The sequence below is a fragment of the Papio anubis genome, chromosome 2, assembly GCF_008728515.1.
Source record: "Papio anubis isolate 15944 chromosome 2, Panubis1.0, whole genome shotgun sequence".
NCBI lineage: Eukaryota > Metazoa > Chordata > Mammalia > Primates > Cercopithecidae > Papio > Papio anubis.
In genome coordinates, this window is record NC_044977.1 from 47,333,307 (window position 1) to 47,357,477 (window position 24,171).

Here is a 24,171-nt window from a genome sequence, read left to right on the forward strand (position 1 = left end):
TATTTATTGAGCTCCTAATCTGTGCCAGGCACTGTGCTAGGCTCTGGGGACAGATGAATGAGCAGAGACAGATACCATCCCTGCCCTCACAGCATTTACAGCTTAGTTGGGAGAAGAGTCATTAATCACACAGTAACATGTGCCAAGGCAAAAGTAAACCTGAGACAAGGGATGGAAAGGAGAGGCACAAGGCTTTACCAGAGGTGACAAGGAGGTTTGTGTGAATCCGTAGAATCTATAGAAACCAGTGCATTTATAGAAAGTGTGCATGGCAAAGAGTGCTCCCTGTATCTTAATGTTGTCCTCTCCTTCTTCTGAATAAAAGAACTGCTGGCCACCCAGGAAGACTACATTTCCCAGCCCCAACCCCCTTGGTTTGCCACGTGATTCAGTTAGGGCCAATGGTATGAGCAGAAGTGACATGTGTGATTTCCGGGTGTGCCCTTAAAGGGAAGGGTTTATCTTCTCCTTCCTGTTTTAACTTCCCCCTCCTCTCTCTTCTCCCATTGGAGGTAGGGTAAGCCATCTTGGAGCATGTGGATGAGAACAATACTTTTGGGAAGGTGGAACAAGAAGAGAGAAGGAACCTCATGGGGCAGTCAGTGACATCCTGGAGCCACCTTAGAGCCTTGGAATGCTCCCACCTTAGCAGTTGTGTGAACGAGAATTCACCTCTCTCTGGTTTAGGGAACCCTCATTCTAATTCTTTGTTAGAGCAGCCAAGCCTATATATCTTAATTCATACAGTATACAAGATCACTGGTCATTGCTTAATAATGTAACAAACAATAACAATTAGTCCTGCCTGTGTTAAGAAACTACTTGGATCCTGTCTAAAACAGAAGTTGCATATTTATATATTCAGGATTCGAGGATTTAATTGTGGGTGGAAATGAAATTATCTTGAAATATGGAGAGAATGTTGGCTTCCAGAGGGTTTCATGATCTTTTAAAAACCCGATATCTACTAGATTAAGTTGTGTGCAACCTCAAATACCCCAAGGATGGAAAGTCTGAGCATGACTTATCATCATGGGCATGGAAGAATGTGGCTGAGGAGACAGATAGTAACTCCATTCCCCATGCTTCCCTGAGATGCACTCTTAAAGCGGAAGAGTCTCCAAAAGAAATATAGTCCATCTCTTGCCTCAAGACAGGATGAAATCAAGATCTGCAATAAGAGAAAGCTTTACGTCCCATTTTAAAGATCTTTAGGAAAGGAGTTTCTATTAATAACACATGCCTTATCAGGGAAAATGACTTCGTATTACTATACAGTTTATCAAAGCACTTCCACACCCATTAGCTCTCCTATTTCATCCTCCTAATAACATGGATGAGAGACAGACCCATTATCATTTGCCTATCATACTTCAAGAATCTGAGTGACTTCCATAGGCCAAGAAGTCTTAGGGAGCAGAGCTGGGCCAGGGCCCCAGGGGTCTCATCCCCAGGTCCACCTTCCTCTTTGCTTACCTGCTTTTCCTCTCAGTAACCTCAAATCAGTGAACATTTCCTGATCTTCTGTTCTCTTGAAGGCCTGAGCTAGGCAGGTGAGTCAACCATAAAGGTGAACAGGACAGAGTTCTTGGCCTACAGGAGCTCATGGGGTTGGACAGGGAAACAGGACAGGTACGTCCACATGGCCACTGTGTGAAGCTCTGTAGGGAGAGCATCATGTAATGGGCACTGGCAACAATGCTCCGAGCTCCAAGCGCTTCAAACCAGGACAGTTAGGAAGGACAAAAAATGAAGGAACTGTGACTGCTGGAAGCCCCACCCTCCCACAGGTGCTGACCCTGAAGCTGTAGGCACTGATGCACACACATACACACACACACACACACACACACACACACTGCGGTGGGTGAGACTAAACACATCAGGCCTGCCAGCCTGTTCTTGGAAGTCAGCTCTCAAGCTCAGGCTCTCTGGCCTCTGCTCTCCACCACGTCGTCACCATCTAGTGTTTTTTACGTGCTGCTTTTAGTCCTGTTCTCCACTCCTCCTTTTCTCTGAGCCCTTCCTCTGTGCTCTCCGGACTGTCCCTTATGTGGCCACCCCAGCTCTCTTTAGGATGCCGCTCACCTTTGGCCCTCTCCAGTGGTGGTGATTTAGCTTCTCACAGGTCACGAACCTCAGGCTGAGGGGGCAAGGGGCAATACACCTTCCAACCCTCCAACTAGGGAAGCTGAAACAGATCAAAGAAATGATTAAGCTACATTTCCTGGACCATCCCAAAGTCAAGGTGCAGACCTGTGACCTGCCTCTGTCATCAGAGGCCCTCCCAGGAGACCCGGAGGTGGAGGGGAGGCGGGAGCCTGAGAGAGACAGTCATCTGGCAGGCACTACGAGGGGAGAGTCTAATGCAGCTGTGGAAGCTTCTGGAGTTCCGTCTTGGAACAGGGGCAGAGCAGCATGGGGCAGGGGCATTTCTTTTGGCCGAAGAAGAGCCATCGCTCCCAGGGCTGTAACATCTGAGCCCGATTGTGTGGTGTTCCCAGACAAGCCAGAATGAATTCCACTCTGTAACTGAGACTCTGACCCACTCACTTGTTCATTAACTGTGCTGACATTTGCTGAGTACCTACTTTGTGCCAGGCACTTTCCCAGGGGTTGGGGATATAGCAGTGAACAAGACAGATGTAATCCCTGTCCTCAGGGAGCTCACATTTGGGCATGAGAGTGAATAGACAAGACGAAAGGAATCAACAAATGATATAGTGGTAATTAGCTCAGCTCCTGTTTCTTCTCTCTCTTTCAAGGTGCTCTTTGTAGCATGCTGAAACTAAGGTTGAAAGAAAAAGCACCATTCCCCACTTCTGCAAGGGTTCATTCTCCAGGCCAGACCTTGTATTATGTCAAGCTTTCCATCTTAACAGTCCACAAGCTAATGTATGTGTGAGATAGAACCTGATTATGCTAACAAGTTCTAGTTGAAGCCCCCAGGCCACCAGGATGCCCAATCCTTCCGCTTTCCCAGGGTCACCTCTAAGTTTGGGCGGCAGGGGGGTGCTCTTACCAAGACACCAGAGTCAGGGGAAGGGACGTCCTTCTGGAACTCGACGTCTGCCATCAGTCTGCACTGACATCCACAGAGAGGTCCACTGTCCTTGGTTCTTGGTTGTGTGAGGGCTCCCCACGTGCCTGTCTGCATGGGCCCCCTTGGTTCAGTGGCTCTCTCTACTGTATCAGAGCCCTGGGGACACCAAGGCCTCTGGAAGGGTTATCTGCAGCCCTTGCCGTTCAGTCACACTATGAAGTCGTTGCTGCCCACTGGGTTCTGGCTGCCTCCCTGTGACCCTTCTCAGCAAGAGAGACAGCCATTCCTTCTCTCCTCAGATCCCACAAGCCTCCCTACAATTAGTCCAGCCAAACAGGACGCAGGTCTTCTTCCTCAAAGCCTAGGAAAACCTATGCTCTCCTTCCTTGCCCTTCAGAGACCCACTCCTCTCCTCAGCTGGGGAAGGGGATATGGCAGGAGGATGCACTGCTCAAATTTAGGTTGTCTCCCAAATGTTTCATGCATGCCAGTAATGCATGGCTTTCCTGAAAGGGCCTGGACTTCTGGAATGGAAAGTGTCATGAGCAGACCATTTCCTCCATTCTCTCCCTGTTTTTCACTGTCCTGACTCTCCCCCTGAGGCAATGAGCCTGGAATAGTTTCACTTTTTGGAACGGATTAGAGGATCAAAGTCTCCTAAGGAAATACATGATGAATGAGGATGGAAAGAAGCAGCCGATACTTTTTAAAAAATGGCTCCACAGACAATATGATGCAGCAGCAGAACTGGTGCAAGCTAGTAAGAGGGCAGACATGGAAAAAAAAAGAGAAGAAAGCTGGCACCACTAGGTTGTGACCGCTGCTTGTGCTGCGGCAGGCTGTTTGGGGGATTGAATGAAGTTGCTTGTTTTTCATTTAAGAGCCAGGTTTACCTAATGAGGAAACTGCTTAAGCCAAGTTACAGACTTGGCTCAAGACAAGAACCAGGCTGCACTGTGTGAGAAGTACTATTTCAGACACGTGTATTCCTCCTTCAAAATGTAGGAATGATATGGGGTGGGAGTGGGTGTGTGGAAAGAAAATGGTTTCTGTGTCAAGAAAAAGCTGCCTGGGGTCTAGTCAAAATAAAAGGGAGCCAGACACAGGTAGACCAGCTACAAAGGACCAGAATAAAGGAATAAATTATATAAAAATAACAAAATCTGTACACAGGAATACAGATAAACAACTCAACACTGTAAGAAAGCAAAGACTGAAAATAAAGCTTTGAATAGAAAGAGGAGGGAAAATGCCTCAAGAAGAGAGAGACAGAGAGCAAGAGTGAGAGCGAAAGAGAGACAGCGAGAGAGAGACACCCAGTAGGAAGGAGCAGTAAATAGAAAAAGAATAGTAAGTTACTGCTGGGTAAAGAAGTACATATTCATATATGATATATTCCAGATGCATATTCCTTAAATCAAGTTATTGATAAATCAGTGGATTTGGTAAATATTAATACTTCATTAATCATTTGGCAAATGGATGTTTTGAGAATCAATTATAGTCACTTAGTGATACAGCCCAGCATCTAAATTAGCCTCCAGACCCCAAGCCCTGACTCTTCATAGCATATTCCACTTCTTCCTGAAACAAATGAAAAAGGTAAAATAAAGTAGCCCAATAGGAAATTGAACGGGGCCTTCAAATCAAGCTGAGAAAGATTCATTAGGTTCACACAAACATCTCGTAAACAAAACCAGAAGCAGGAAAGGAAATAGTTGCAGAAGGATCTAACCAGGACTAACTGGATCAAGGGATATTTGTGGGTAAAGGACACAGGAATTTCCTCAAATAACTGTAAGTATGTATGTGTATGCTTGACAGGCTGAGGCGGGAGGATGGCTTGACCCCAGGAGTTTGAGACCATCCTGGGCAACATAGTGAGATCCTATCTCTCTAAAAATAAATTAAAAATTAGCCAGGCATGGTGGCACGCACCTGTAATCCCAGCTATTGGGGAGGCTGAAGTGGAAGGTTCACTTGAGCCCAGGAGTTTGAGGCTGCAGTGAGCTATGATTGCACTACTGCACTCAAGCCTAGGTGACAAAATGAGACCCTGTCACTAAAAAAGGAAAAAAAAAAAAGTGTAAATACAAATGCATGCAAGCATTCTTCATTGACATGAATACCTTCTAAAATGTTTAAAGGGACTTTACTTACCAATATAAAATCTGTTTTGTTTTCAATGTGGCATATAAATGCACACATATATACAGAGAAATATTATTCATCCTTTAGAAAAGAAAGGACATTGTACTTAGTTAAATAAGCCAATTACAAAAGGAGAAATTCTGGCCAGGCGTGGAGGGTTACCCCTGTAATCCCAACACTTTGGGAGGCTGAGGCGAGTGGATCACTTGAGGTCAGGAGTTTGAGACCAGCCTGAGCAACATGGTGAAACCTCATCTCTACTAAAAATACAAAAATTAGCTGGGCGTGGTGGAGCACAGCTGTAATCCCAGCTGCTAGGGAGGCTGAGGTAGGAGAATCGCTTGAACGGGGAAGGCAGAGGTTGCAATAAGCTGAGATCACACCACTGAACACCAGCCTGGGCGACAGAGCGAGACTCCGTCCCTGCCCCCCTCCCCGCAAAAATGACTAATTCTGTATGATTCTGCTCATATAAGGCACCTAGAATAGGCAAATTCATAGAGGCAAAAAGTAGATTAGAGATTAGCAGGTGCTAGAGGGGAGGGAGAAATAAGTTACTGTTTAAGGAGTACCAAGTTTCTTTTGAGATGATGAAAAAATTCTGGAAATGGGTACTGGTTATGGTTGTACATTATTAACATAATGCCACTGACTACACTTAAAAATGATTAAAATGGTAAATGTTATGTTACGTATATTTTACCACAATAAAAAAAAAAAAAAAAAGGAAGAGGTGGGCAGAAGAGTTAGTGTCAAAGGGATGCTGAGAGGTGAAGCCAGCTGGACTTCTGGGTTGGGTGGGGACTTGGAGAACTTTTTTGTCTTACAAGAGGATTGTAAAATGCACCAATCAGCACTCTGTAGCTAGGATTGCAAATGCACCAATCAGCACTCTGTGGCTAGCTAGAGGTTTGTAAAATGCACCAATCAGCACTCTGTAAAATGGAACAATCAGCAGGACACGGGCCGGGACAAATAAAGGAATAAAAGCTGGCCACCCAGCCAGCAGAGGGAACCCGCTTGGGTCCCTTTCCAGGCTGTGGAAGCTTTGTTCTTTTGCTCTTCACAATAAATCTTGTTGCTGCTCACTGTTTGGGTCCGTGCCACCTTTAAGAGCTTTAACACTGTGAAAGTCCATGGCTTCATTCTTGAAGTCAGCAAGACGGAGACCACGAACCCACTGAAAGGAACCAACTCCAGACACAATGCATGTGAGAAAGACTCAGCCCTATTTTCTGACTTTGAAGCTGGAGGAAGGAGCCAGGAGCTAAAGAATGAAGACAGTTTCCGGAAGCTGCAAAAGGGGAGGGACAGATTCGCTCCCGGAAGCCCCAGAAACAAACACAGCCCAGCTGACACCTTGATTTCAACCCAGTGAGACATATTTTGGACTTCTGACCTATAGAGCTAAAATACTAGTAAGATAATAAAGTTATGTTGCCACCACTGAAAACAATTTTATTTTGCTTTGGTTTAAGCTAACTGAGCCAATACAGCTGCCATATTTTGTGACACTTGCCTAAGGAAGGCTTCCCATAGCTGCACCGCTCCGGGCTAACCAGTCTTTTCTCAGGAGTCCTGGAAACCTCCCACTCAGAGAGGTGTAGGGCAAAAAATCACAAGCCGATGGCTCAGGATGTAGCAAATAAAAATACAAGACCAAAATGAAACCCAACCGGAACACCGAGTTAAACGTGAATTGACCGTGCGATATTTGGGACAAACTTAACACTAAAAATTACTGGTTGTACATCTGAAATTTACCTTTAACTGGGCCCCTGTATTTCACCTGGCAAGCCTACCCCCAGGTCACAGTGAGACTACACATGGGGTCTTTTGGTCATTTTGCAAGTTTAAAAGACTAAAGGGAACACCAGCATTTTTCAAAGCTCGATTTCCAAACCCTCTTTAAACACTTGTCCCCGTCCCCTCCCCGCAGGCCTTCAGTAGCTCTGGCACGCGGGCCAGCGCAGGAACACCCTGCGCAGGCGCACAGCGTTCCGCAGGGGGCCGCTCAGTAGGGTCTGGGACGCGCGCGGGGAGACCCTGTGCATGCATAAAGCCAACACCAGGGCTGTAGTCGCCGTCTGGAACCAGCGCGGGAATAGGTGCGCAGGCGCAGAGTGGCTGGCTGGGCAGCGGCGGCGTGGTCTCCGGCCACCTCCAAGCCGAGGGCAGCACCTGTCGCCTCGGAGGCGCTGCCAGCCCCCTCCCTGCTCCTCCGCAGGGCGCGGGACCTCTATTTATATCGTTCAGCCGGCACAGCCCCATATTGGGCAGTGGCGTCAGTCAGGCCCGCTGGCCGCCCTGCCACCCGGTAGCGTCCAGGCCAGGTCGTGGCCCATCGCGGGGCCCCTGTGGAGCGAGTGGGGACGCGCCCCGAACCAGGCAGCACTTTCGTAAGTAGGGGTAACGTCCCAGGGAACGCGGCCCCAGTCACAAGTCCTGCCTCAGCTCCGGGCGAGGCTGAACCAGGGCGCCGGCTTGGGGCCACCGGCACTTGCAGCCTCTTCTCTAAGTGACTTTCCTCGTGGGCCGGCGCCTGGCGTCAGGTCGGGCTCAGCAGGAGCTTCCCCTCCAGGCCATCTCCGCCCGGCCAGGGGTCTCCGCCCTTCCCCTTCGGGTTGTTCAGGCTAGTAGTCTTCATAGTAGTATCATCCTCTGAATTACCTGACCAATGTGTTATTGTGCCTTCCCTCACTAGACTGTAAGCACAACAAAGGTAGGGGCACTTCTCTGTTCCTGTTTGTCTTCCCGGAACCTAGGATAGTGCCGGGCACTTAGAAGGGTTCGTTTAAGTTTAGTAAATGCTGAATGTATCCCTGAGCAACTCTCTTAACTTTAAAGCCAGGAGAATAATTGCCCTACATTTTCCCCCAAATGCTTCTTAAAAGGAACTAATGAGCTATAATGCAGATTAAAGCACTTTGAAAAGTATAAAAACACTGTGAGAATGCAAAACAGTGTGAACTCAGCAAAGAAAAGAAAAGTAGTCTTATTTGTCTTTATCATCCATGTGCCTGGCTGTCACTGGATGCCCGGTGTGTAGGATGGGTTGTTATGAAATGAATCAGGTCTTTTTCCCCGCTAGTGAGAAACACAGAGTACATTTAGGGTGGTGCGTGTGTTCTGAGCCATTTCCTACCAGCCTCTCCAAGTGTAGGATTTGAGCAAGATGGTGTTGCTGAAGCAAAATAGGGTGTGGAGACGTAATCGTATAAACTGGGAGTCACAAACTTAAATGGCTGTAGGATAATGTAAATGGACAGGAAAGAGAAAAGCAACAGCGTAAGAATTACAAATAGTGACCGTCACTCAGGTCTCAAAGGGGATAATGGGGCCCAGTAGATGTGCCAACTGAGAGGTGGCAGCTGGGTACTCAGGTCCTGCACATTGTTGCCGCTTGGGAATTAAGTACTCAGTGTTGCCATAGCTTTTATTTTTTTCAGTAGATGCTGGAATATTTCAGCTTAGCATGTTGACAACTAATTTACCAAAAACAAAACAAAACAAAACGCAAAAACAAAAAAAAACTGAGCAGCCAATTTGTAATCTCAGGCGTAAGTGAAGCCAATACATGGCTTCAGTTGTTCCTTAAGAATGGGGCCAAATCCCAGAAAGCAGATGATGACTGGGAATTAATTTTGAGGGTGCAAGTGAAAAGTGGGTGTCATAGTGCAAGCTGTAAGCAAGGGAGTCACTTCACTTCACGATTCTGAATGATTTATTTGACTGGGACAAGAGGATAGTAACTTGAAGCATTAGGCATTGATGAGTAGGAAAAAACACAGAACTGTTTTTCCACTGCTGTCACACAACAATCAACACAGAAAATGTCTGTGACCTCTGCTAACCAAGAGGTATGTGGGGATTTCTCCCCAACAGCAAGCAATCACTTAGTTCTGCAGCAGACACCAGCTGGGTGTCCGCTAACTCAGTGCCATTCTGACACCATCTACCTGGAGACAGCGTCAGATCCCACAGGTTAAGGGCTCAGTTCCACAGGGCCACCACTGTCTTCAGGCACTAGTCCCAGCATCCAGAGCTTCTGACTGACCCACCTCAAGTTGGGGTTCCTTCTTTGGGTTTAATTTGCTAGGGCAGCTCACAGAATTCAGAAGAACGCTTAAGTTTTCCAGTTTACTGTAAAGGATATTAACATGGATACAGATGAAGAGATATATAGGATGAGATATGGGGGAAGAGGTACAGCCAGGGGCACCACTCTTCAGGAACCCACCACATGTTCAGCTATCCTGGAAGCTCTCCAAACCCTGTCCTTTTGGAGTTTTTATCAAGGCTTCATTACATAGGCATGCTTGATTGGTGATCAACTTAACTTTCTGCCCCTCTTCCTGGAGGTCAGGTGATGGAACTGAAAGTCCCAGTGCTCTAATCCTGCCTTATTCTTTCTGGTGACCAGCTCCTATCCTGAAGCTCTAGAGGCTGCCAGTCCTCAGTCAACTCATTAGTGTACAGAAAGGTATTTATCACTTTGGAGATTCCAAGGATTTTAGGAGTTGTATGTCAGGAAAAGGTCAAACACCAAATAAATATTTTATAGTATCATAATACATTTTATATGTAGAAAAAAATCTTGAATATGATGTTTTATTAACATGTATAAAACCTAGAAAAAAAAGATTATCATTAACTTGTAATTTAGCACTAAACAACACATTAGTTTAATTGAACAAACCATATCGAGCAACTCCTGTGTGCCAGGTGTCATCACAGACAAGACAGAAGTGGCTAGGTATGGTGGCTCAAGCATATAATCCTAGCACTTTGGGAGGCCAGGTCAGGAGGATTGCTTGAGGCCAGGAGTTTGAGATGAACCTGGGCAATACAGTAAGACCCTGTCTCTACAAAAAAAATAAATTAAGTGTAGTGGTGCATGTAGTGGTGCAGCTACAGGGGAGGCTGAGGTCCCAGCCTGGGCAACAGAGCAAGACCCTGTCTCTAAAATAAATAACTTGAGACGTGAGTCTCGCCTGTAGCCCAGGTTGGAGTGCAGTGGCCGGATCTCAGTCACTGCAAGCTCCGCCTCCCGGTTCACGCCATTCTCGCCTCAGCCTCCCAGTAGCTGGGACTACAGGCGCCACCAGCCTCGCTATTTTTTGTATTTCTTAGTAGAGACGGGGTTTCACCGTGTTAGCCAGGATGGTCTCGATCTCCTGACCTCGTGATCCGCCCATCTCGGCCTCCCAAAGTGCTGGGATTACAGGCTTGAGCCACCGCGCCCGGCCGACCATTTTAAAGAATACAGAAGTGATGCAGACAAATCCCTTACCTGCAGTGTGCTCATCATAGACAGGAGAGGCAAGCATCTGCAAAAGTGAATGGCAATAGCAGTGCAGCAACCACAGCGTATACACAACACAGGCAAAGGGATGTGTCAGTGAGGAAGTGATATCTGAGTTGAATTTTGAAGACCCGGTTATATTTTTTCAGGTGGATGGGGGAGATATTTCTGACACAGGTTTACACGTGTAAAGACAGAACAGCATGTTAAAGGCCCATATGCATTAGAACTGTAGTAGTTTGGTACTACTCAAAGATTGAAAAATATAAGGAAGGAAAGTCAGGAGATGAGGCAGGAAAGGTTGGGAAGTGCCAGAATGCCTGAATGAGGGGTAGTGTTGGTGAAAATCAGCCTGGGATATTTTTTTAATATGGGGTAATAACTTTATACATGGTGGTGGCCAATGTACAAAAGGGTCCCACCCTTAAAAATGGTTTTGTTTTAAACATTGAAACTGGGACATCATTTTCTGACATCATAATGTCGATGTTCCTTGGTTTGCCAACCAAAGTCTGTTGGAAGTTTTAAACAGACTGTGGAATTTAGCCCTGTCCAAATCATTTCTCTTGTCTTCAGTTTTTCCTCCATAAAAATCACGGGTTTCATGTTGATCAACTCTATCATGATTATAAGCTACTCACCATACTGAACTTTTTTTTTCGAGACAGAGTCTTGCTCTGTTGCCCAGGCTGGAGTGCAGTGGCGCGATCTCAGCTCACTGCAACCTCCACCTCCCAGGTTCAAGTGATTCTCCTGCCTCAGCCTCCTGAGTAGCTGAGACTACAGGTGCACGCCCTACGCCCAGCTAGTTTTTGTATTTTCAGTAGAGACGGGGTTTCACCATGTTGGTCAGGCTGGTCTCGAACTCCTGACCTCGTGATCCACTCACCTCAGCCTCCCAAAGTGTATACTGAACATTTTTATGGGAAAAAATACATGCCAGTTTAGGAATGCAGTAACTTCTTTTCCCACTGAAGGAGGATTAGGAATTGTATTTGCCCTTCTCTCTCATGCAGGCTGATGCCAGGGATATTGAGGCGGAGGGAGGGCTATAACCACAGTTTTCAAAGCAGTTCTCATTCAGACTGGATAAGGAGGTCATAATTTTTTGTTTTTTCCAATCACTCATAAATTGGGCTACCTACACCCTGACACATTAAAAAGAAAATTCATGATGTATCTATTATCTCTCTCATTCATATATATACATATATATATATATAAATCTGATAATGCACACATGGTTTACATGGTTTACAACATTTAGGTTTTTCAAAAGCTGTAAGTGACTCTAATGCAGTTTAAAAATTTTTTTAACTTATACAATATTTAAGATATACGAAGAGGCATTAAGAATAATAAAGTGTGTCTTGGATACCCACCAAACAGCTGCATAAATTAAACATTTATACAGTTGAAACTCCTTGTCATCCTTCCCTGCTTGCATCCTTCTTTTTCTGCAACTCCTGAAGGGAAACACTGTCTTGAAATTGGGGTTTATAATTACCCTTTACGTTTTTATATTTCACTACAGTTGTACAGATCCTTAAAGAATTTATAATTCCAAACTTACAGAAAAGTTCCAAGAATGGTAGAAAAAACTCCTATAGGACCCATGCCAGATTCACCAAATATTCATACTTACTTTGTCGGAATCGATCATCAGTATTCACTCTACTAGAGTATTTAATATTGTTTTGCATATTAGAAACACATCAATGGTAAGTGGCATGTATATTCTACAGTCCTTTTCACACATTATTATGTTTGTGAGATACAGCCATGTTGACACATGTAGATCTAGTTCATTTTTTTTTTTTTTGCTGTACTGTATTCTCTAGTGAATATACTACAATCTGATCTCCTATTAATGAATGTTTAAGTTATTTCCAAATTTTTGCTATTTCAAACTGTGCTGCTGTGAATTTAAACTAGTGAAACTTCAGCAGAACATGGAGAGTTTCCTAGAAAAGAAGGTATAGTCATATATCAACCATTATTTAGAGAAAGTAGCAACTTAAGCAGTAAAAATAATATAGTAAAGATAATGTAAAGATTATAAAATTAAACACTGTCAAACATTCGTGGCTTAAAGAAATTGACATTTTTGTACCACACTAACATTTACAGTGGTCCATTTCTCAAAACGAAATATAGTGGACAGGAGTATAACTGCTTTTTGGACTTGCAAAGTAATTAGAGTTTATTCTTGTGATTTATATGCATCTTTGCTACTCCATTTTCTCTATTACTATGGGTACTATTATTATGAATGCACCAGTTCAGTCTTCTATAAATTGAAGCAGTGAGTAACTTCCCATTTATATCACCGAGAACATTTATACAGTTTTGTTTTGCTGATGAAAGGAGAATGTACTCTGCCCTCATTACAAGGGAAAGTTACTGTCAGCTCTCTTCACTTAGGAGCTGTGTCTGTACCCAAGCAAGTTTTACCAAGCAAGTTTTACCAAGAAAATTGTATATTGTACATGCATGGCCTTACTTAATTCTCCCAAATATTCTTATGGAATTCTCAAAATGAACTTCAGGTGAGAAAACTAGAACATAAAGAGGCAAAGGAACGTGTTCATATTGCTAGATAATGGAGTAAGGATTCAAACCCATGCCTCGGTCACCCAAGCCAGAATCTGTGTTCCTAACCTTTGAGTTTACTATGCTATATCACTGGAAACTAATAATAATGTCCATTTATTGATCATTTGGATGCCAAAGACTAACTTAGCTACTTTATTTATGTACATTATTCCCATTTTAAGATGAAGAAGCCAAGGTTGAGGCTAAACTGGGATCCAAACCAGGGCTCTCTCACTTTAAAGCCCCCATGTGCCATGCCAGTGTCTTCTGTGTACCTTATATGTACAAGAAACAGTGCTGAGAATGTTTTTTGAGGTGTAGTGGCTAATATTACTGCCCAGGTATTTTTCTGGATTTCCATCAGTAAATTCATTTGGTCTGTAAACCCCTAACAATTAGAGTAACTTTCAGGAGTTGTATAAATTGCAGTTGGAAGGAAGGGATACAACAAATATATATAGGCCAGTTATTTCCATTTTAAAATAAATTGTTTTTTGTGATTGTTGTCAAAACCAATGTTTTTGAGACAGAGAAACTGCATCCAAGCAAAATATTTATTCAAGAAGTTGATTTATGTTTGGGAATCTGGGGATATCCAGATGTTCTTTTTAAAATGGATATTTCACTTCTCAAAACTCTTCTGCTGGATTTAAGCAGAGAAGTAGAGAATAGTCACCCCAAAAGGATATTATCTTACTCGTAATCTAAAAATGTATTAACTCTTGACTTTTCCCATCAATGTTATTCTTGCTGCTTGCAACTTACAGCCAAGTTAGAACTGGAAACGGTGGTAGAGACTTGAGATCCTCTTGTAACATTAAGGTTTCTGACTCTAGGAATGTCCTTCTTTAAAACAAAAGCTAATTTAAATTAACTTCCTTGAAACATCCCATTTCCATGTATCCAGGGAAAGTGAAGATGAGACAGCTAGCTTTAAAAAACAGACCAGTGCTTGTTAAGGTGAAGAGAGATTCAGTCTCTGCCACTATGAACTGGGGAAATAATAAAAGCTGAGCAAGGAGGGAGGATAGAGAAATCATATGATTTTAGGCAGCTGAGGGTGATTTAGTTGTGTGTTTTAAATATTGTGATTTTCAGATCAGCTGACATTTGCCTTCCAAAGCCCAGTAGATACGATCTCTGTGTTATTTACTGCTTTGAATTACATGCCCCACATTAAAGTTTGAGCAGAATTTTAGTGGACTTTTTTTTCCGTTTTTCCTCTTCTGGGGTATATTGTACAAGGCCCCAGTCATGAATTTATGGACTGACCATTATAACAGTTGGGTGTGTTTTTTGGAGGGGATGCATATAACCTTTGGGGTGATTTTGCATCTCCTCGGAGAGAATATTAACTGGTGCCCCTATATCTTCTGCCTGCAGGTCAACTGCATTTGGTAACTGGAAATGGAATTGCAAATGTGCCCAGTTTATCACTTCTCTTTCCATACATGTTGGGAGGGAAGTCTTTGCAGTCCTAGAAAAATCTCTGCCACCGATTAGGAGAATTTGTGACAGCAGTTAATTTGTTACTGTTTACATAATCATAATTAATATTTTTAGATACAAAAGTAGTTGTCTTAAACTGCTCTGCTTGGAGTGAATAATACTTGTTTATAAATACTTTTTAGAACTAACGCTGCATATCTAAATTATAGAGAATTTTTTCTTAGAAGAAAACTGCCTTTTTTCTTTCCCTTAGAAATGTTTCCTGACATCTCTGTAGCTTCGTGAGTAATCAGACATGCAAATAGCCCCTCAGGAATCAAGCTACACTTAAAGAAGACTTAGTTGGAAACTTTGGAGAGTAGATCATGGAGTGCAAGATTGAGGGAAAAGAAAAATACCAACATAGCTTGCATTTACTGAACAAAATTAAGAACATGAAAGAATTAGCAGAAATGATTGACGTGGTACTCATAGCAGAAGGAGAGAAATTTCCTTGCCACAGACTGGTCCTGGCTGCCTTTAGCCCTTATTTCAAAGCTATGTTCACCTGTGGACTACTTGAATGTAATCAAAGGGAAGTCGTACTTTATGACATCACAGCAGAAAGTGTGTCAGTGTTATTAAATTACATGTACAATGCAGCCTTGGAGATCAATAATGCCAATGTACAGACTGTAGCTATGGCTGCCTATTTTATGCAGATGGAAGAAGTCTTCAGTGTGTGTCAAAAATATATGATGGACCACATGGATGCCTCCAACTGTTTAGGTATCTATTATTTTGCAAAGCAGATTGGAGCTGAAGATTTATCTGATCAATCGAAGAAATATTTATATCAGCACTTTGCCGAGGTCAGCTTACATGAAGAAATACTAGAAATCGAAGTGCACCAATTTTTGACACTTATTAAATCAGATGATCTTAACATATCCAGAGAAGAGAGCATTCTGGACTTAGTTCTGAGATGGGTAAATCATAACAAAGAATTGCGTGCAGATCATCTTGTTGAGCTTTTGAAGCAAGTCAGATTGGAACTTGTAAATCCTTCTTTTTTAAGACAAGCCCTAAGAAGGAACACAATGCTTCTGTGTGATGCAGATTGCGTTGACATAATTCAAAATGCATTCAAAGCCATCAAGACACCCCAACAGCACTCTCTAAATCTGCGCTATGGCATGGAGACTACCAGTCTTCTGCTTTGCATTGGCAACAATTCTTCAGGAATCAGATCAAGACATAGGAGCTATGGGGATGCCAGTTTTTGTTATGATCCTGTATCACGGAAAACCTACTTCATCTCATCTCCCAAGTATGGAGAGGGTTTAGGAACTGTGTGTACTGGTGTTGTCATGGAAAATAATACTATAATTGTGGCTGGAGAAGCAAGTGCCTCTAAACTCTCTAGACAAAAGAACAAGAGTGTTGAAATTTATAGGTTTGTATCTAGCAGCAAATTTGCTTAATTATGTTGTTTTGATACTAGCAGCAGTAGAAGAAAGAACTGCAAAAAGTCATCACATCTTAAATTATTTGTAGTCAAAATTACCATATACATCTCCCATAAGGAATAGTATACAGAATATGCTTTTGCGTGTCTGTGTGTGTGTATACATTTATATATATATAATCTATGACTCTAAATATAAATATAGTATATATAAAAATTTATAAATATATCATGTATATTATATAAAAATATAAATGTAGCACATATAACTTTCATAATTAAATCACCAACACTTTAAAATTATTTTTTCTGTTCCTTTGTTAACATATAGTTGAATTTGCATAAGTTAAATGTGTTTGTTATGATCCCATTTTAGTTTTCACTCTTAGCTTTATTTATCCATAATAGGGTTTAATATACTGCTTTGTTTTTAAAGATCTTAATATAACAAGAAGGAAAGTTTACTAACACAGACTCCTTTGAATGTATTTTTTAGTTCATAGTTTAGAGTAATTAGTAATTTTTTCCTTAACCATAAATTACTAATAATCTGTCAGCTTTCATTCTGCATCCTTAATTTGTGGATTTTGCTTAAATCTCCAACACTGTAAAATGTTTGTAGCCAAAGAATGCTTTAATCCTACAATTGTAGTAAGAGGAAAGAATGCCTGCTAAGAAGTAGCATATCATCTAGGTTTTGCTTATGAGAACACATACATTTATTTACTATTTATTCAGCCAGTATTAAATGAGTATTTAGCAATTAAATGTAAGTGAGAAAGCTAGAAATATGCACATGGAATACATTCTAGATAATAAAACTTTCCCCCAATATTTTTCTCCTCTCAGTTCTCTTTTACCAGGGTTTGTTCAGACTTTTCAGTCAGAAAGTAATTCTTAGCAGTGAAGATGGAACAAAAGAGGGAATGAAGAGGTCTACTATTTTTCTGTCATCTCCTAGCATTACATTATCTGTCTCAAGTCATAGACCTGTCCCTTTTCCACATTCATACTTTGAAGACATGTCTAATCTCCCCTAGTAGGAGAGAGAATGCAGAGCCCTGGCTGAGTGACCTAGACCCATGCCCATGGTGACCAAGCATGTCCCTGAGCCACAGGAGCAGCCTTCTTCAGAATTATCAGGGAGAGACTACCGAGCCAGGAGAGCAGATCCCCACAGGAAGAGGAAGCCTTGGCTTCCCGACGTGGTTCTCACGGGTCCATGCCACCCGTTTTACACTTGCTCCTGGTTGGGTGCCCTTCTTTCCACCTTAGAACCTCTTGACCCCGTACTTCAGGATCTTTACATTATTTTTTTCTTCCTCCTCAAGATAGTCTACAATTCTGCCATCACATCTTATTTTTAATAAACCTCCAACCCTGTCAAACTGTCTTTCAGTTTTGGGCCTCAGACATCTTTCCTTTTAACTTGTTGAAAGCCCATTTCCGGCCGGGCCCGGTGGCCGGCGCCTGTAGTCCCAGCTACTCGGGAAGCTGAGGCAGGAGAATGGCGTAAACCCGGGAGGCGGAGCTTGCAGTGAGCTGAGATCCGGCCACTGCACTCCAGCCTGGGCTACAGAGTGAGACTCTGTCTCAAAAAAAAAAAAAAAAAAAAAAAAGAAAGCCCATTTCCCTTTCCAACAGCAAATGTCTAACTATACCCCATGTTTTCCTTCCTATTTATCTTGAACTCAACGAGGTTCTCACCACCAACTGTTTCCTCCACATTGGTCAGAGTTAAAGTTATTAGTTACTCCCATCATTTCCTCCAATAATGAAATTGTCAGAAGCGTTGCTTTAGGCTTAAATGAGACTTCCAGCTGATGTTCTGTGTAGTTAAAATCTCCTAGCATTACTGGAGGTTACTGTAGTGCCAGTTTTGTGATATGCATATGAAATTTATCATCCTGTGCTACATCCCTGTTATATTATTTGTGTATCTTATTCTTTTTATCTTCGTCCAGATGTTCTTCAGCTTGCCTCTACTCATAGATTTCCATGCAGATATATTTCTCCTTGACTTAAAAAAGGAAGTAGACTAGTCCTCTGGAAGATTATTTCTTTGTAAAAAAGACGTACCTTTCCATCTCCTTCACTTATCTCCATTTGCCTTTAAACTATCAATCTCTATTAGCAATGAAGGCCTTTGTCGCTATTGTTTTCTTTTTTATGTCATATCCACTTAATAGTAAATTTTAGAGTTTTATCTGAGCATTTTCTCTCCCTGTTTTCAGTTCTAAATGTGAAAACAAAAATCAGATTAGGAAGTCACCCAGCAAACATCTACTTCCTAACCTTTACGGGATGTACTTCATTCCTAGCCTATTTTCTTAAACTATGTCTCAGAAAACCCAAACCCATTTTTTAAAGTTCATTTATATATTCATTCAGTTGGCCTTACTTTGGCAGCCCCCACATATATTACAGATACCTATTCCTCCTGTCTCTTCTAAAATTCAAACAATTAAAAATAGTGATGAAAATATCGCCTGTGATTCCAGAGACTTTGGTTCTCTGCCTAGAATTACATAGAAGACAGCCATCATAAGGTTTGATAAATTTCTGCATTCAGCTGTGACAAGCCAGACATACCCTCTTAGAAAGGAGCATGCCTTCTAACTTCCCTGTCAAGCCTCAAGTAAAGATGTCTCTTTGGGAAAGAACGTTAAGAGTTGGCCTGGACAACTGGGAAAAATTCCTATCATAGAATTAACTGGCAGGTGTTAAATGCAAAATAAGTAGTCTATACTTAAAAATTGTACTCTGTATAAAACACACATAAGTTCCTAATTTGTGTGTGTGTAATTTTGAATTCCAGATATACTTTCTAGATTTTCTGGGACGTTTACTTTCACATATTTTATCCCTCTGTCCCCATGAAGTACTTTTGTCCTTCTCAGACTGTGTATCTTCAATCATGATTGGAGATAAAGATTTACCATTATCATGATGCAACACAAAGGATAGCTACAAACTCATCTACCCAGTGACCATACAATGCCCCATCACACACATAATCAGTTAATGTGTTGGATTCTGGAAGGCATTGAGAGACCATATATACTATTGTCCATAGCTCTTAAGACTCTTCTTAGAGTGATACTCTGGAAGAAATTACTGAAATTGCCACATCTAGTAGATTAAAATAGATGTTAAGTGCCCAGCAGACATCTACAGGTAGGTTTTTATACAGTGCTCTTAACCCAATTGTAAGCCAGCTGGAACTACAACAGTTCTTAAAATTCTACATATTCTAAATCATCCTGAGAGAAATATATGAATTGAGATGTTTTTAGATTATCTGCCCTAAAACTGTGATTTCTTTAATGTTCGTGTTAAAGTGATATTTCTTGTCCACAGAATAAGGCATTCTTGTATTTTTGCTTACTTTTATGGTAAAATTAGAAATGATTTGCCAAAAAACTTACTATTCATTCTTGATTTTCTTTCCCAGAATTATAAAATGAAGGCTACTCCTGGATAGTCTATACTTTTTCTCTATATTTTTCCTAAAACTCTTCAGGTATATGTGGTTAATTATTTTAAAGCACATTATATTTTGTTCATCATTCCTTTAAAAAAAAAAAAAAAGCAAACCTGTATCACTTTCTTGTATTAATGTTTTTTGTCCTCCAATTGGAAGAATCATATCTCATTATTTTTGGTCAGATAATAAATAAGTGTATTTCTTGGGTAAATTGCTTTCATGTTACCTCTAATCCTGGATACTCTTTCTCTCTTTTGCAGGTATCATGATAGAGGAAACCAGTTTTGGGAAAAGTTATGCACAGCTGAATTTCGAGAACTCTATGCTCTGGGCAGTATTCATAATGACCTTTATGTTATAGGAGGACAGATGAAAATTAAAAACCAGTATCTTATTACAAACTGTGTGGATAAGTACTCTGTAGAACGGGACAACTGGAAAAGGGTGTCTCCCCTTCCACTGCAATTGGCATGTCATGCTGTAGTGACATTGAATAATAAACTTTATGTGATTGGAGGCTGGACCCCTCAGGTTAAGAAATTTCCTGTATACATAATTGGCATGGCAATACTGAGTCTGGCTGCTATGTTAAAAAATTGTTGTGGTTGTTGAATACTAAAAGAGTGTGACTTACATTTTGGTAAAGTGCTTTCTGCTTTATAGAATATAACTCAAGGTTTTAAAGTGTTAAAGCAATTTAGGAGAATAGATTTTTAAAGTGTGTTTTCATAGACGTGACTTGATTCAGTATTCATGCTGTGCTCTTCATAATCCTCCCATTCTTGCTAATTATGAAAAATATTTGTGCTGAGGGATTATCTGTAGGGAGCATCTAACTAGGGGTAAGAGAAGCTGGATCCTCATCCAGTTCTGTGTGTCTAATAGCTTTGTGACCTGAGGCAAGTAACTCATAGGCCTTTTCCATTTTTCAAAATTCTTACCCTAAGTGAGACACCAAAATACCGATCTGTGATGGCACAATCATTTCTATGAAAGCATATTGTGATTGTAACACTTGATGTTTTTATTGGGCATCAGCAGGCAGAGAAACCAGAATGCTGTTTCTATTGAAGTCCAGTGAAGTGATGGCAAACCAGAATGAAAAGTCAGGGGTGTGTGGCCATAGTGGCCTTCTCCCTCCCTGCTGGATGTCCTCTCCTGGTGCCTTGGTGCACTCTTCTTAGGATCACTTCAGCTGCCTCATGCCCTGACCAACCGGACTTTCTAATAAAAATTAATCTCACTAGCTCATTGGTCATCCTCATGGCATACAGTAAATTTATTTTTGCCTGTATTATTTTTTGTTTCTCCAAATTTGCTTCAGGATAAAACTGATGCTATTTGCATTCATTTCAGAAGCTTGGAATTTGCCATTTATTTATAGTATATCATACCTGTTTTATAAACTTAAACCTCACATTTAACACATTTAATTTTTTCTGCTATATGTCAGAAAGTAGTACAGATTTCATCACAGCTAGCAGGAGAAACCTGACAGATTATTTGTAATTAAACTTTTTCAAAATTATCCATTTACATAGTTAATTTTGCATGCATAAGCTCCAAAAACAACTTAGAAGCTTTTCTTTGCATTTCTTTCACTAGAGATTAAATACTTAAATTAGAAGGAAAATTAAAACCATAAAGTCAACGATTGTTAATTTATAAAGTTTCTGAACAGATAACATGAACGTTTACCTCATAGAGGAAAGGCTTTGCTACCCAATTGAGTACTTGTATAACAATTGCAAGATCACACAGGGTTGTGCGTGTGTCATGGTGAGCATAACTCTTGGTATATTTAAAGTAGTTAACTAAAATTAATTGCATAAGCTTTCATAAGTATGCCAGTTATTTCTTTGTTGAATACTTGTATCACCCAAAAAAATGACACTCATGAATCCTTAGCTTGAAGTCATATAAAGTTCCATATACATGTATACAAAAGACATCATTTCACCTAACATTTATGAATAGGAAAAGCCACTTCTGTGTAAGAGTAAAATTGTTTAATTTGTACCTTCTCTAGTCATTAAAAAAATATAAAATAAGTGTGTTAAAATAACTGCAAATAATTTAGATTAGTCCATAAGTCTTGAAAACTGAATTCACATCATTCCTATATAGGCCATAATTATGGTGTAAAAATAATTATGAAGACACTAAAATGTTTTGGCAACTTTGTTTCATATGGATTAGAAAAATATAAACAAAATGCCTTCTATATTATTAAAATTAGTTTCTCACAAATATTAAAATCAACAACTATGAAGTTTGGTAAAATAGAATTACACTTTAAATACTATTCAAGAGAGGTTGGTTTTTTTTTTTTTTTAAGGCTTTGCAGTTGCTTCTTAAAAAAAAAAAAAAAAAAAGCTGTAATGAATGTCTCACTGCTAAGATCACAGATTGTTTGCTATACCCGAACACCTTTGGCCCATTATTTCAGAATATAAATCCCTCTGATAATGACAGTACACTTATAACCCCCGTCATGGGGTTTGGTGGGTTTGTGAGTATGAGTCACTGCAGTTAACCTCTATTTATCTCTTTGGCTGTCTGCTTTGATTAATTGCATTCATGTACTCACAAAGATCGCTAAATGGTATGTTGTTATATTGGCTGTCATATTTCATACAGATGGATCTTCCTGATGAAGAACCTGATCGATTAAGCAACAAACTGTTGCAGTATGACCCCAGCCAAGATCAATGGAGTGTGCGGGCATCCATGAAGTACTCTAAATACCGATTCAGTACAGCTGTAGTCAACAGTGAGATTTATGTTTTGGGTAAGAAGAAGCAGATTGCTAACAGTATAACTACTTTTATTTTCCTCAGCAGTTTGCCTCAGCAAAAATGAAATGTTCTCCTTTGCACTTGTATCCCAGTTCAAATTTATATACAACTAGCTGAACTTTGTCTTTTATTTCTTGTTTTCTAGAGCAGGGTCAAATAAGATTAAAGGAAGTCCATTGACATTGAGAGCAAAACTATTTTTATGGCATTTATAAGTGCCTTGGAATGTAAAAACAGTAATGATATATCCTTATATATACTACCAAGTAATATACTTTGAAATAGGAATAAGCCTTTGGCCACTTTTAGTCAATGAAATGTGGGCTTTGCACCAACTGTGATGGATCTGTGCCATTAGAAGAGAAAGCCACCATAGGTAAGACTGTGCCACAGATTGTGCCAATCCTCATTTTGCCTAACCCACTAAATTTCTAGACAGGTGTTATCAAGCAATTTTCATTTGAATGCACTTTTTTCTTATGTGTGTTTTGTACTTCTTATATGTATGGTCTTGCACTAACTATAACTAGCAAGAATTGGTAAAAGACTTCAGTCCCACTAAGGTGGGTACAATAAAAACAATTCCACAACATCCCCTATGTATCTGCTATCCTTCTCCACTCCTTGATTTTTCCTGTTAAGTCCCTAGCTCTTTTAAGGACATTCCATCTACCTAGCATTATCCTCTATCATCTTCCCTCACCTTCCATAAGTATGGGAAAGAAACACTGAGGCAGGGAGGTTGACTGGACTGATGAAATTATACCTATGCCAATTCTTTATTTCATCCAATCGGCATTGATGGCTAATGGGAAAAACATGGAAAAGATGATGGATAGCAAAGAAATGGCAAGGAAGAAATATGACATAGGGGATGGAAGCAAACTAAGCATTTAAATAGAAAGTATTATGATGATGATTTTTTTTTACTAGAGGGAGGCCATTATCTCTTAGCTGTTTGCACAGCATGAAGCAAAATAATTAATGCACTCAAGCATTAGTAGTTATTTTATGATTTTAAGAACAAGAACATTATGCAACATAATTTATGACTACCTCAGTTATGAGATTCACTTATAATTAAGTTTTTTCTCTTGATATGTATTTCTTTGTTATAACCATATACTATGTCACAGGCCCAGAAGAGACAATCCCTAACCTATGATAGATCACCTAGGATAGGTGTATCACTCAAGGGGATGAAGGGCCTTTCTACTAAACATATTAAAGTTGGGGGCAGCCAAAAGTGGGATAAAAGTGATATATCAGTTGGACCAGAATAAGATTTCCCCCTAATGTGGAGCCACAACTATGCTAGATGTAGAATTTAAATGATAGTATATTGTTTGATAAACTACATGGGAAAGGCACTTGTGGGAGCTTACACTTCATGGCATGGACACTGTCCATTGAATGAATGAAAGGAGGCAGATTTAAAAGAACATGTAAGATTTGAGGGGATGAAATCTAGAAAAGAGTATGTTCCAGGAAAGGGTGCAATGAGAGGGGGCAAAAAAGAACAAATAAGGAGAATGAAATAAGCAGTGGTTTGGAGGTGAGGATGAAAGTGGTGAGAGTAGAGGATAAAAAGAGCATAAATGAGTCCACCAGGGACAGGGAGTTGTGAGAGAAAGAGCTGAGTAGTAAACTGAGAAGCAGATTATAGAGGCCCTTGGATGAAGAATTCAGGAAATACTAGTGAGCAGTAAGAAACCACACAGAAGCAACATGATTAAAATGTTTTAGAAAACCTGGTGAGATAAGCATATAAAGAACACAGCAAAGACAAAAAGAAACTGGAAGTGGAGAGACTAATTAGCAAGGTTTTTACAGTAGCTTACGCTGTAGTTTCTGAATATTCAGAACTGGAGAACAGATTCATGATCACCCCAGTAA

At 40.8% G+C, this 24,171-nt stretch overlaps 1 protein-coding gene across 2 annotated transcripts in view; it reads left to right on the forward strand.

Annotated features, from left to right (window-relative positions):
• The first annotated feature begins 7,215 nt into the window (after positions 1-7,215).
• Positions 7,216-24,171, forward strand: part of KBTBD12 (kelch repeat and BTB domain containing 12) — a 76,401-nt gene continuing 59,445 nt past the window's right edge. For both annotated transcript variants that reach the window (XM_009181374.4, XM_009181375.4), the window contains exons 1-4: positions 7,216-7,593; positions 14,797-15,978; positions 19,738-20,008; positions 22,118-22,268. In XM_009181374.4, coding sequence (XP_009179638.2) covers positions 14,909-15,978; positions 19,738-20,008; positions 22,118-22,268 — 1,492 coding nt within the window. In that variant the 5' untranslated portion in view covers positions 7,216-7,593; positions 14,797-14,908. The remainder of the gene's footprint in view (positions 7,594-14,796; positions 15,979-19,737; positions 20,009-22,117; positions 22,269-24,171) is intronic.